This window comes from Zosterops lateralis (assembly GCF_965231275.1).
Source record: "Zosterops lateralis genome assembly, chromosome: 4".
Taxonomy (NCBI): domain Eukaryota; kingdom Metazoa; phylum Chordata; class Aves; order Passeriformes; family Zosteropidae; genus Zosterops; species Zosterops lateralis.
Genome location: NC_139765.1, coordinates 44,586,357 through 44,600,757, shown reverse-complemented (window position 1 = coordinate 44,600,757; position 14,401 = coordinate 44,586,357). Strand labels below are relative to the sequence as shown.

At 37.6% G+C, this 14,401-nt stretch overlaps 1 protein-coding gene across 4 annotated transcripts; it reads left to right on the top strand.

The window, feature by feature from the left end:
• Positions 1 to 380: 380 nt before the first annotated feature.
• Positions 381 to 13,677, top strand: IRAK4 (interleukin 1 receptor associated kinase 4). Of its 4 annotated transcripts, none has more exons than XM_083859958.1 (12): positions 381 to 486; positions 665 to 834; positions 1,779 to 1,924; positions 2,246 to 2,443; positions 3,188 to 3,348; positions 4,020 to 4,084; positions 4,331 to 4,445; positions 6,043 to 6,152; positions 9,157 to 9,340; positions 10,132 to 10,194; positions 11,775 to 11,933; positions 12,041 to 13,671. In XM_083859958.1, exons 2-12 carry the CDS (start codon positions 674 to 676, stop codon positions 12,071 to 12,073), a joined length of 1,395 nt encoding a protein of 464 aa, XP_083716084.1. In that variant the 5' UTR covers positions 381 to 486; positions 665 to 673; the 3' UTR covers positions 12,074 to 13,671. The 4 variants fall into 4 exon arrangements, with proteins under 4 accessions (XP_083716084.1, XP_083716086.1, XP_083716085.1 ...); XM_083859960.1 differs by having other exon boundaries at positions 414 to 486; positions 662 to 834; XM_083859959.1 differs by having other exon boundaries at positions 416 to 493.
• Positions 13,678 to 14,401: the final 724 nt, after the last annotated feature.

The following is a 14,401-nucleotide window of genomic DNA, read 5'->3' as shown; positions in this document are numbered from 1 at the left end:
GATGGATGGATGGATGGATGGATGGATGGATGGATGGATGGATGGATGGATGGATGGATGGATGGATGGATGGATGGATGGATGGATGGATGGATGGATGAAGGGCCGTAGGGAGGGAGCGAGGCAGGGACACGCAGAGAAGGAAGCCGCCGCCAGGGGGCGCCAAGGCCCCTCTCCTCTCCCTCTTCCCATCAAAGGGCCCGAAGGACGTTACCAAGTTACCCAGAGCCGGGGGGAAAGCCAACGAGGCAAGGAGCCCCCCTTCTCGCGGCCGGACATGGGACGTGCCGGGGGCGGGGCCTCTGGGTGGGCCAGGCAGGAGAGCGCTTCCGCCGTGTCCTCACCGCGCCGGTGACGTCAGCGGCCCCGGGGGCTGGGCCCCGCCCCCTTAAAGGGGAAGCTGCAAAGGCGGAGGGGAAGTAGCGCGGCGCTAACGCCCCATGGGAAGAGGGGATCGCGGGCCGGGGGCATCGCCGGGAAGCGACAGTGAGGCGTGAGGGGACTCCGGGTGGCCGCCGCCGGCTGCGGCGTGCAGGGGGCGCTGGGAGCCGGGAATGGTGGGCGGGGGGCGGCCGTGGGAGCCGTGGGGCCGGGGACGGCTGTGGCCCCTCGCTGGGCGGGCGGTTCCCGAGGATCCGCACAGGGGTAACCTGTGTCCCAGCAGGAGCGGAGGATGGGCGAGCCCGTGAGGGATTCCACGCACGTCCGCTGCCTGAGCTACGGCCTCGTGAGGCGGCTGGCAGAGCTCATCGACCCGCAGGAGGGGTGGAAGAAACTTGCGGTGGATATAACCAACCCGGCCGGAGAAAGCAGATACAGCCAAGCGCATATAAGGTCCCACTTAAACGCCCCGTAACGCAAACTCCTGCATTACCCATTCAGCATAAATACCTTGTTAATCCCGTTTTCCGTCCCATTACTGTAACTTGCTGCACTTTGTGTGTCCCGTTTCCTTAGGGAATGCAAGGTAATTACTCCTAATTGTTCTGCAGCTCAGTTTTTAAACTAACCTCAGAAAATTGACTAAAGAAATTAGGATTAATTATAGCTAGAGACATAGGTAATTTTAGCAATACAGCACGGGCTGCATAACTTTCTGTACCCTAAAGACTGGTAGACACTGATGTCATTGTGCCCAAGAGACAACTGGGCTGTAACTCATAATTCACTGCTTCCAAGAAAATGCCCAACAAATGTGGGGAGCCCGAGGCCTAAAACTAACAAGTTTGTTTACTTGAGAAGTAATGCTCACAGTATTTAATAAGTACCTCATTGCTTAAAGGGCTTGTTGAATCCTTGTTGAAGCTGTTTCAAAGACTATGAGATTTTTAGATGCTGTATATATCATCCTAGGTTTCCTGTCTTTTTTAGTAATGGTGGTATTAAATCTTTGTTTTTCATTTCAATAATAGTATTAAATCAGTCAGAAAACTGGATCTCATTTTTGCCATTTGATCTGGGTCTGACTTTCTCTCTATTACACTTTCTTCTCTGTTAGTCCAAGGTGCCAATATATTATGAATCCTAGACAAACAGCCGAAGCCTTGTATATGTGTAATTCCCATAGTTTTTCCCATATTTTGCATGTTTTCCCCCTGATTTTAAATGTGTTGAGGGTTTTTGGCGTTTTTTTAGAATATTTGTGATTTTTGCAGTGCATTCTGATTTTTTTTTTCAAGTGGATTTTTTTGGTCATTTGCCTTTAATCTCTTTCCCTTCATGCTTCTTGAGGTAATTATTTCTTTTTTTGTAATATTGGTCTTAATTTATCTTTTCAGGAGATTTGAGGCATTTGTACAAATGGGAAAGAGCCCCACATGTGAACTGCTTTATGACTGGGGAACCACAAACTGTACAGTTGCTGATCTTGTGGATCTGCTGATTAGGAATCAGTTCCTAGCACCAGCAAGCCTTTTACTTCCAGGTAACTGTTACTCTTGTACATTTTGTACTGTGTTCTCAGTTTTCTAAGATGCTGAAGAGCTTCACACTAACTTGGAAATCAGAAAGGTTAAGGTCAAAACAACCCAAAGTGAATGTATTTTCCACTTTCTATCACTTATAATAACAGTTTAAATAAGAGTTTCAAGTTTCAATAAGAGTGCTGGAGTTTACACATGGTGGAAGAATATAAGCTGGTGATACTTAAATGTCTCCTAATTTTCAAAAATACTGGCATTAATATTACTTATTTTTTCTCTGGTTCATAAGGTAGTTAACACTTTTTTCTAAATTCCTTTTCCAGAAGCCGTAAGGATGCCACAAGAAGTTACATTACCTCTTTCTTCACAGGAAACCTTGCCTATACATGAGAAACAACTACCTGTACAGGAAAAAGAAGTAGCATCTGTAATGCCTGTTTTAGCTCAGAGTACTGAGAAGCAGCATTCACATTCTTCCTCCTTAAGTGAAGAAAACAGCAGCTCACACTCTGGTAACACAGGTACACATTTACTTTGTTAGAATTCAGTGCTATTTTTTTGCTGAATCTGTCCGTCACCCCATGTGAAATAAGCCATAGTGGTGCATGAGAGTGATGACTCTATTCCTATCATGGTGCATCTGCAGGAAACAGCATCTTGCATCTTGCCAATAAGACACCTACTTTGAGAGGAAAACTTAACTATTAATTAAATTGCAATTTCTTTTTTTGCCACACATAATCCTGTTGCCCTTTTTCAATACCTATTTTATAGACTTCAGCGCCTCATGCTTTAAAACTAGATTTTGTGTGTCAGAAATGAGTAAGAATGCTGGAGAAAAGATGACTAAAGAAGGCATTTTAGGAAAGTGTGTGGTTGTTCTGTTCCTTCCTAAAGGTCCACTTTTGGGTTGCTGCCAGAAACATGATGTAACCTTGGTGGTTTTTTTATATATAAGGCAGCGTGCCTCTCTCTGTGATCAGCTACACGTTTAATTTCTACTACCTGTATTACAAGTAAAAAGCAAAAATACACTCAGATGTGTGCAACAGTATTAGTTGTGAAGAAAATTATGCATAGTTAATTATATATGCTTATCTGCCTGCCTTTTGGGTTTCTGGTATCTTCATCACGGAGCTGGAAGTAGGGTGCCACTGTGTCAGGTTTTGTGCAGTAGCAAGTTTGTGTTTTAAGAGAACTGAAACAGAAAAACCTTGTTTCTTAAGTGTAAACATAGTTTTGTGCTAACTGTCAATGTCTTTCAGATTTCCAGAATTTTTTGTTTCATGACCTGGAAAGCATTACAAATAATTTTGATGCCCGACCAGAATCAGCTGGAGGTAATAAACTGGGAGAAGGTGGCTTTGGCATTGTGTTCAAAGGCTACATCAATGGCAAAAACGTGGCTGTCAAGAAGCTCATTGCTGTGAGTTGTCCTGGGATTTTTTCATTTTAATGACTGTGTACTTTATAGTATAGGCTTGTTTATGTTGTTTATTGTGAGAAGTGTTGAATGATACATTTCAAAAAATAGTGCCACCATATTACATATTAGTTGGATTAAGAAATTTACCCTTAGTCCCATCAGTGTTGTGAGTCAGCACATTCACATAAGTGAATTCTCGCCTTCTCTGTAGCCTTCCTTTGAGGGACTAAGCAAGTTGTTAGGAAGAGCAGAGTGCTTCCCCAATTGTTTTTCTCTCACCCTCAAGAAGTGCCAGAAGAGGAGGGGTTCTAAGGAGGTTTCCATTTCCAATTAAAATGACTGAGATTCAGAAGCCAAATAGGTATTGTCACAGAATTTTAGTCTTCATAACCATTATTTTGTGTGAATATTGAATTTTGTAATTAAATACTATTAGGGGACAACTGCAGTGAATGGAGTAAGCTGTTGACTGCTGAAACTAGATCCATTTATCCAGTTATACAGTGTTCCAAGGAATTTGAAGTCATGTTCTTATAGTTTATTTTTAAACAGAGTGGAAGGTGTATTGTGAAAAGTTAACTAAGAAAGGCTTACAATTCTTTTTTTTTTTTAATGAACTGTGCATTTTATTATGAACCAATGATGTTAATGTCAAATACTTCTTTTTACAGATGGTTGATGTTAGTGTTCAGGACTTGAAACAGCAGTTTGAGCAAGAAATAAACCTAATGGCAAAGTGAGTACATCATTATACAATTATTGTCTTTCTAACATAGTGATTTGCATGTTAACTGAAAACGTTTCTTATACAGCACAACCGCATTTGGTTTGTTTTAAAGCATCACCACACAAACTTGACTTTGTGCAGTAGGGGTGAAACAAGTCATTGGGAATCAAGTTCCCTCTGTCTTGTGTTTTCCCTAGGTGTTGAGAGTCTGTCAGAGCACATGTGAACAGTTTGGGTTTTTTTTTTTTGCTATAGGTGTCAGCATGAAAATTTAGTAGAATTACTTGGTTTCTCAAGTGATGGTGCTCAGCCATGTCTGGTGTATGAATACATGCCCAATGGTTCATTGCTTGACAGACTTGCTTGTCTGGTAAGTGAAATATATTCTGGCTTCTAATTACCCTACTTTGCTAGCATACAGGAATCTGTGGATGTCTTTCAAATGGAACTAAACTGTGATGGCAAAATGATGTTTTAACTACTTCTTTCTTATGTTCTAATAACAAGTATTCTTCCAATAAGATTTTACACAGTTTTGATAGATTAAAGTCAAATCAGGCTGACAATACAATGTCATGTACTGGGACCTGAACCATCACAGGAGCTTGGACTGACTATGCCTGTGTGGGGCAGTGCAGAGGGTGTTTCAACCACCTATGTCCCTAGACCTAAAATGTTGGGCTTGCTTTTTTTTCCACACTGATCCTCTGGTTGTACCTAGTTCAAGCATTTATTAGTTGGAGAAAGATCTGGATTAGGGAACTGATCAGGCTGCTAAAATAATACTTGGTGAAAAAAAGATTTAATTTTCACCTGGAGACATTTCCTTTATAGGGCTGTACAAATACTTCTGCTCCAGTGGGAAAGAAGTGGTGCTATGATGAGAATGAGTAGCAGTGCTTGGGGAAAGGACTAGCTCTGTTAGCACTGCTGTCTCAGTTTAGATTGATTCATTTGCTTGCATACACTGCTACACCCGCAATTATTTTGTTTTTTTTAACTGAATCAATGCAGAAGAGAGACTTAAATGTTACCTAAGGACAGTGCAAGTTTATCTGTAGAAATGACAAGTGCTTAACAAGGATGTGTATGAAAATGTTCATCTGTGTAACCAGCCATTATCATCAAGTGAGCTTAAAAGATTGGGGATTAATGAAAGCTAAAGGAGAAATAATTGAGTCCTTTACAATGAAGACAAATTTATGACATAAATCAGGGAATCCAAATGAAAATCTATAAATTGGAAAGAATCTTTTTCTAATAAGATCAGAGACATGAGTAATGTACTTACTTGAATATATATTCTTGCTGATAACTTCATTTTGTGACTTCACTGGATATGTTTGATGCACAGACTCTTGCTTGTGTCATCTTCGTGTCTGGGTGTTCAGCAGGCAAAGGAGGTGGTAGAATGGCTGAGGTACTGTAATCCACTTCCCTTGGCCACTGACAAGATTAAAAACTGGTTTTGAAATGTAGGTGTCCTTACTTCTAAGGTTTGGTTAGTAGCATGAATAAAGCTAAACTCTCAAGAAATCAAAAAACACTGGGAGATTGATTTCCTGTTAGTAAAATCTGTGGATTGCTTTGAATTATTTTCTTTGGGTTGAAGGCTCTGGTATCAGTGCCAGTACGAAGTGGGATTTACAGTAGATACAGATAGGTCTTTGCAGAGCAGCTGGCCTTGGAGAGTCAGATTCAAACATTAACCAAGAACATTTTTTGCAACTGGCAGCTTAATCTAAGGCAAAATGCAGGGAAAGAATGTAATGTGACGAAAGCATGCATTTCTGCCCAAGTCAATTAAGAAATGTATGCTGGTAGTGTTTTTAATCATCTATTTAAAAAACAAGAAGACGTAGCAAGAAGTCACTTTTGAATTGTGGGGGTTTTGTGTGGTTTTTTTTTATTTATGTGAACATATATATATTTTTAAGGTTTTTACTTACCTTTCTCTCTTAATCAAGGATGAAACTCCACCAATTCCTTGGAATATGAGGTGTAAAATTGTTCAAGGTACAGCTAATGGCATCAACTTTTTGCATGAAAATAATCATATTCACAGAGATATTAAAAGGTAAAAGCTGCAGACTATTGCTGGCTGCATTCTCACTTCTTTTTTTTTTTTTTTTTTTTTTTTTTTTTTCTTTTTTTTTCTTTTTTTTTTTTTCTTTTTTTTTTTTCTTTTTCATCTTTCCCCTGTTAAAATAATTTTAGAGAGAACATACTGCAGAAAGCATTACTTCAGTCACGGGCACAATCTTCTGCAAGTGACGTCCATCACCACAATCTTATCTGTGCCACAAGTACAGACTTCTAAAGATAATTATGGGGCTAGAACCATAGAATTGCTTAGGGTGGAAAAGACCTTTAGGATCATCAAGTCCAACCATTAACCCAGCACTGCTGTGTCCCCAGGTGCCCACATCTACATGTTGTTTAAGTATCTCCAGGGCTGGTGACTCCACCACTTTCCTGGGCAGCCTCTTTCACTGCTTCACTTGGTGAAGAATTTTTTCCTAACATTTAATTTAAACCACCCGTGGCACAATTTGAGGCCATTTCCTCTTGTCCTGTTACTTTCTACTTGGGAGAGGAGACTGACCCCCACTTGGCTCCAGTCTCCTGTCAGGCAATTGTAGCGAGTCTTCCCTGAGGCTCTTTTCTGCCAGCTCCCTCAACTGCTGGACAGCTTTCCAGCCGTGAGATTTTTGCATTGCAATTGTAATTTGTGTTATAAATGTAATACACAAATTGTAATTTGTAACATAATCTGTTACTTTCAAATAGTTATTTGAGTGCCATGGGAACACACAAAGTTCTGTACTTTAACAACTGCTTCCAATGAAACTGTTGTTGAAGAACAATTAATTTTTAAATAGGGAATTTTTCAGATAAAAACACACCTTTTTTGTTGTTTTTCCTTTTCCTAGAACACTTCTTCAGAGTGTCTCCTTTGATTTACTCCTATTTTTTATAAATGCAGTAAAATTACTTCAGCCAGGTTCATGAAGTTCAGGGTTATTCAGTGATAATGAATGTTCATTGTTTGTTATACCAGAGTTTTTTTACTATGGATATCAGAAAAGGTGAGGGGTTTGTTGTAGAGTTTGGTTGGCTTCTACTGGTGTTTTTTATGTTGTTATTTGTTTTCCCTTTCCTGCTACAGTTTACTATATTGTTTTTTTTTAAAAAAAAAAGCCCAAATCTTTGAAGAAAAGCTCCAAATGCCTTACTGTTTCAGAGGGTTAAGAAGGAGCAACTGACCAATTGGGTGTTATGGATGATTTTTCAGTATCTATCTGGCTTCTGGCAACTGCTGAATACAAGCAATTTCAGTTTTGTGACCTTTCACCTTGTAGGGAACAAGCTTTTGCTTCAGCTGCCTCAGGTGTGTGCTTGCTGCTTTGACAGTTTGTTTCTTCTTTCTTCCCTGCTTAAGCCTCTGGAGAAGTGTAATTACTGGAAGGGATGCACTTTTTTACCTTACACTGCCTCTACCCTTCTAACTGCTGTGAGTTGATCATATCAGAGAATTGGGGTTTGGGGTTTTTTGTTTGGATAACATTTTGCAACTTGTTGTGTGAATAGTTCAATAGATTTGATTGGTACTATTAATAGTTCTGCCACTCCCAGATAACACTTAGATGAAGAGACATCTAAGAAGATTAACTTCATTCTTCATTTTGCTATGACGTGTAGGGACCATTTGTAAACACAGAGGCACTAGAACAGCTTCTCTCGCCTAGAGGGGATATGATTTAATGGGTGTTCTCACAGCTGTTCATAGGTTTTTGGATTGGTTATGCCCAGGAAATAGTTCAGTTCCCTTTTGAAGCTTGAAAGCTGCACTAAAACTTGCATTTGTTGTGCCCTTTGTGGTGTACCCCAAAAAAATGACCACTCTTTGGACTTGACTCAAGTTGATAAGAACCTGAGATTTATGAAGTTGTGATCCTGTTCTCTCTTTCTTCTTTTAAGAAGTTGAGCTTTAAACAGGAGACCAGTTGGTGGATGATGCTTGAGAAGTGTTTGGCCTTTTGTAGTGGTCATGTATCCAACATTATTTACAGTAGTAAAAAATTCTAACATCAAGTGATCCATTGTAACTTAGAGCTGTGTTAATTTTGTTCAGGTTTGATGAACAAGACAGGGGAAGTTAGAAATATAACTTTCTAGGAAGTGTTATGTGTTGTATCAAGCTCCTGTGGCTTTCTTACAGTTCCATTAAAGGGATCAGAAAATGAGGATTTCATAAATATTAAGTTATTTTAAAATGGTTCTAAGTGGTATAAGTTCAAAATCCAGTAGATCTCTGCTGTAATTCATCCCACTGAGTATTTAATGAAAGCGTTAAGGACTTTGAGATGAGCCTCATTTGCCAGGGTTGCTTTTTTTAAGGAAAGTAAAAGCTGGAGGTCAAGTGAAAACATGGCACATACAATATTCTAGCAGTAATATGTTTTCTGGTTCTCTTTCAAGACAAGAATAAGAGTTAATACTCTTATTCTTAGTATTCATTTGGCACATGAATTTGTCATGGTTGACATAGAATTAGATAATAGATGTAAAAAAACCTGCTTTTGTTAGTTCTGAGCATCGATTTAGACTATAAGAATTAAACTGTGATCCAGTAGAAGCCGATCAGAGTTAAGTATTCTTTATTGTCCCTCTTAAAGCCAAAGCATAAATGTAATATAATTGGTCTGTTATAAGAAAGTTTTTTATTTCTAAGGTTTGGGGGTAGGGGGAGTGTCTAGTTTTTTCCTTGTGTTTTGTTGTTTTGCCTTTTTTTTTGCATATGTGCATGCACACAAGAAAAAACATGGATGGCTCTTGCAGTCAGCTCTTCATTTATTTAGAGGAATGAATTTTGAAATTTAACAATTTCCAAAAAAACTAAATTTATGTAACGTGTTTTATGAATAATGTATAAATATCTTAGCTTTCAAGATAGTCAAAATAACAGTTTACATTTGGTTACTGAAGAACTATTCGTCTGTCATAAAACCTATTTACTGTACTGTTTGTAAAAATCTCTTTTCTTTTTTGTTTTTTCCACCTCCTCCCCTTTTCACCAGTGCAAATATCTTATTAACTGATACGTATGTGCCCAAAATTTCCGACTTTGGCCTTGCAAGGGCATCTGTAACATTCACACAGACAATCATGACTGAAAGAATCGTTGGAACAGCCGCCTATATGGCACCTGAAGCTCTGCGAGGAGAGATAACACCTAAATCTGATATCTTCAGTTTTGGAGTAGTAAGTAGAATTTGGGAAGCAGTATATGACTTCTTTTGTAAATGATAAAAGACAACAAAATCAAGAGTATCTGAAATGAAATTATTACTCTGGTCTGTATTTTTTCTTTTTCCTAATAGATACTTTCTTGAGATAGTGTTTCTAAACTTTGACTGTGTTAAAATCATTTGAATGTGTTGATTGCTAGGTGAAAGACCAGAGTAAAATAATATTCCAAGTTCTAGCTAAATGTGGTTTGAAGTGGTGCGGAGCATTGTTTTTGCTTACATGGTATTGCACAAAAGTATAACTCAGGCTGAAAAAGAAAATTTAAGAAAATGCTCCAAAATTATTGTGTTTTACTATATTCAGCACCAAAAATACAGTGTCCATGTTGGATTTATCTTAGAGCTGAATACAAAAAAGACATAAGCTTAATATTTGGAAGTAAAATGAATCCATTCTGAATAGATCCGAGGCCCTACTCATTACTGACCATTTCCTTCACAACATTTAGTTTCATGGGAAGGTAGGCCAAACACTATGAATAGTTTGGAAATCCTTCACTCTTGCTGTGAAGGGACACCGTGTAGGGTGAGAATAACTTGTGTTGAAATTTGTAAGCCACACGTCTGATGACAGTGCAAATAAAGGTAGGAACAAAACCAACAAATTGTACAGGAAATCTTTGGATATACACAGATCCTGAGAGTATTTATTGACAGGCTAAAGTCATGCTCCTTTTTGCAAATCATATATATGCTAAGGGTATTCTGTGCTTCATTTTCTCTTGTGATTTTTCTTCCTCCTAGGTCTTACTAGAAATAATAACGGGTCTTCCTCCAGTAGATGAAAACCGGGAGCCACAGTTGCTGGTATGTTCTTTATGCTTTCTCCTTCCCTCCCACTGCTCCAGCATCACTTTATATGAAATCATAGTCAGTTAACAGGTTGTGAGACAATCAAATTAGTCTTTAAAATATGTAGTTGTGAAAACAGCTTTTTTGTCAATGTTTGTCTTAGAGGTGAGGCTGAAACTTTTCTCTCTTGGCTGGTATGTTTGTTCAGCCCTTAAGGTCATCATCATCTAATCTGATACTGGAATTCTTTGTTTCAGTACTGCTTCTTATTGTAAGAAGCATTGCACTCTATTAACATACTCCCAGATACCCTGATAATTCCTCATTCCCTAAAACATTCTGAAATGTTCATCTCTCTTGTTTCTTTATGGTTCTGTATCAGTTTCCATCTTCTTCAACTTTACTAACAATTTGCAAGTACCTTATGCTTTTAACCTTAGTGAAGTCTGAAATTTAAGAGCCTTTTTTGCAGAGTGAGAAGTGGGTTGAATTTTCTTTGCTATTCAGTTAGTAATTCAGTCTACTAATTAGGAAACTAAAGTCTCAGAGCTCACTCTCTTGAATTACAAACCTTACAAGAGTCTTTATAATTTAGCCTTTCACATAGCTTAAAACTAAGTTCTGAACTATTTAATCCAAGGTTTTCCTAGAATGCTTTTTACATAAAGACTAATTTATTTATTAAGCGTGACGTAACATTGAGGTCTGGACTGATTTTGTTCCATACTGTTTGGAACAGTATAAATCACTTTCTTCCAAATCTTTAGGAATACAAGTATAGTATTCATAGATTTTTTTTTTTTTTTGTCCTTCTAAGCTGTATCTGCTGAAGTAGCAGAATAATTATTATGTTGAGCTTGTAAACACCTTGGAAAACTCAGTTTTTTTAAAGTGGTCTTTTTCAGAGATAGGGTCTAATGAGGAATATGACTGGTACAGTTTGTCTTTGTAATGTACTTTTGGGACCATAAAGAGAATGGTCAGTGTAAGACCATATGGCATCCTTAGCTTGAAGGGAAAATTTTGAGGTAGTTGAATGCTGGTCAGCAATTTCAGACTGACCCATAGAAAGAGGCAGAAGATCTGTCTCTACTCATTGCCTCTTATTTATTAATTTATGCTTCCTCAAACAGTATCTGTGATTACAGATAACCCATTTCAAGTGTATTGGAATTGAGAATTTTTGGACTAAACTGGTCAGATTTAAAATTTGATTTCTGACTAGAAGTTTCCAGTGGATACTGCAGCCACTGAGACTGGAGATGGAAGTTTAGTTTGCAGACAGACATTCAGTTACAGAAAGAGGCTTTATAATAGTGATTAAAAAAATTATACCAACTTAAGCTTGCATATTTGTGGGTTATTAAGATACTTTGTTGATTGTCACTAGAAAACTGAGCCTTTTTGGAAGTGGAAGACAGTTAAATCTGTATGATACAGCTTTAAGAAATTTGCTTTATGATGTTGTGGTAATGAAAATGATATAGAATAAAAATAATTAATAAGTTAATAAAAAATTTTAGTTCATTTATACTCGCACATGCTGTTCAGATACTTACAATGTTATCTGCTTGTTGGTTCAAATTCTCTTGTAGCTAAGTATAAAAGATGTAATTGAGGATGAGGAAGCAACTATTGAGGATTATGTTGATAAAAAGATGAGTGACTGGGATGTACCTTCAATTCATAAAATGTATTCAATTGCTGATCGGTGTCTGAATGACAAAAAAACCAGAAGGCCAGACATTAAGATGGTACGTACTCTTTCAGATAAAAAGCTTATTTTAGGAGTGTGGGGGTGTGTGTCCCCTGTGTATGGTTACAGTATCAGTTAATTATATTTCTGTCTGTTCTCTTCCAGGTCCAACAGCAGCTCCAAGAGATAAAAACTTGATAATGTGTTTCTTCTGATCCACCAGTGTTTCTGTAATGGAGATGCTAGTACCAAGTATTTAATTAATATTTAGTGCAGCATTATCAGCAGTTCTGCTTTCCAGAACTTTCTAGACACACATAAGGTGAGCTGTTGTCCTGTCAGCAGCTCTTCAACATATCCTTTGTCACTGGGACCTTAACATGAGAAAACTCGTTCTTGTATTAACAAATTGCAGTGCTGGTACATCATCTTCTCCTGCAGCTTTTTAAATGCAATTCCATATTATAATCTATTTGATTTTTTTTAAAATTTCTAATTATCTAGTATGTCTGCTGCAAAGGGATAGGAGTAACTGGGCAGAATGTTTTTTTTTTTCTGCAAATTGATTTCTTGATCAGGTGTACTAGACCTTTGTCTATTGAAGACAAAACCATGTAATAGCTATAAAGATACTTAACGTTGTCTTTTTGGGAAATGACAGTAGTATTACCCATTTAAAACAAGCTTCTACTTAATATTTTAGCTTGAGAGTTCGTATTAGTCTGATTGGTCTAATACTGTTAGTGAATGTGATTATTATCAAAAAGTCTTCTTGGTGTCAGTTTTAGTCAAATAAATGGTACAAGACATTTTCTAGGTTGTTTTTTCATTTCAAGGATTCCCAAGCAAAAAAGTTATCTTGCTGTGCAGATGCATTTGCACTGGCAAATGCTTTCTTACAGTGAACTCCATGATGAAAAAGCATTTAATTTTTATTCACAGAAAGACTCTTAGCTACTTTGACTATTTTTGGAGGATTATTTTTAGTACTTTAGGAGAGGATTCCATATGGATTATAAATACAGATGGTTGCTTTTCTTAAAGGCGTCAGAATAATGATGTGAAGACCCATTCTGCATTTTACTTAGTCAAATAATTAAGCTATTTTTAATATATATGTATATTAACTACATACAAAAATACACTTCTAAAAGTATAAATGGAATGCTTTTAAAAATAGAAACTTTGACAGATGAAAGCAGACTAAAAATGGAATGAAAGTGACTAGTAAGATTCCAGATGCTTTGGATTAAGTATGAACATATTACCATTATTTTTGTATAAACTCATTTTGCACCTCATAGGTGCAAAATGTGTAGGGATAAGAACATAGTCTGGCCTACAGTTAAATTTGAAATTCTTTGATTATGTGCGACTTCGTTCAGGAATTTATATCTCATTGTAGGAAGCATGTGATTTCTAATGTAATGATATCATTAGATTTCTGGCTATTAATTCATTTTGTATTGCTTTTTCAAACTGCTAGCTTAATTTAGAAAAAAAGGGTCTACCTAATGGCTTCTAGCTTTTATAAGTATAAATTGTAAAATCTGTTAACTTAAATAAAAGTTCTGGATTATTACTTCTTTCTGCTATTTAAACTTTGAGCCTGGGAAACAATTATAATTTTATGTTGCTTGCATTTCTGTTAGTAACATTATGGTAACCTCACTGTATGGAATGAAGCTGTACATCTCTGAACCTGGAGAAAAAAGCTGCTGTAAAGCTAAATTAGAATAAAATCTGCTGAAGCCATTCTTCAGTTTTAAGCATCTCCAGCTGTTATGTGAAGGTTTCTTATTAGATCACATCTGCTTTTTACTATTCCCTGGAGCTGGAATACATCTATAGTGTTGTCCAGAAGTGTGTTTGCTGTAGCAACTCCCTGGCCAGCTCTGTTCACCTCTGGTGTGGTGGAATGTTTTTGTTCCTATAACCAACTGTGATATTCTTCAGTGTGAGGAGAATCTCAGCTACACGCATGGGAGTTCCTGGTCTGTCCTACTAGACCATTACTATTTGCCGTGCTGCACTCAGCAGTGGCGTTTTGGTAGTAGTTTTCCCTTCCTCAATGAAAATGAAGTATGTTAGCTACAATTTAATACAATTTAGAAAAAAATTTTGAACTTTAGTGAATGAAAATATGAGGGGTTAGCTAGGTAAAACTAGCTAACTTATGTGGCAACTATTTTTTTATTTTTTTAATAGGCAGGGGGCAAGGAGAAGGGACTTCCTTTTCCCACTCAGTTTTTTTGAGGTCCTCATACAGTAAAGTCAGCATTTCTAGACACTCAGAGGAGAAGAGTAGCTGACTTTAGTTACTTTTGTTCCCTGCAAAAACATTAAATTATCCTAGAATACATACTTCTTTCTGTTGTGTACTATAACAAGGCTTTCTAGGTCACCGATCATTAACTTCAGTCATTCAAGATATTTGTAATGGGATGATCTGGTTTCATAGAACTGGAGCCGAAAGAAATCCAGTACAGTTCCTGGTGGGTGAAGAAAGCTCCAGTGGGGCAAAGA

What these genes read in the sequence shown, in the direction of transcription:
- IRAK4 (XM_083859958.1), top strand. Translation starts at nt 674, where the DNA reads ATGGGCGAGCCCGTGAGGGATTCCACGCACGTCCGCTGCCTGAGCTAC. An exon ending in GAAATAAACCTAATGGCAAA is followed by an intron (nt 4,085 to 4,330) that starts GTGAGTACATCA and finishes TTTTTGCTATAG; the next exon opens with GTGTCAGCATGAAAATTTAG. An exon ending in ACCGGGAGCCACAGTTGCTG is followed by an intron (nt 10,195 to 11,774) that starts GTATGTTCTTTA and finishes ATTCTCTTGTAG; the next exon opens with CTAAGTATAAAAGATGTAAT.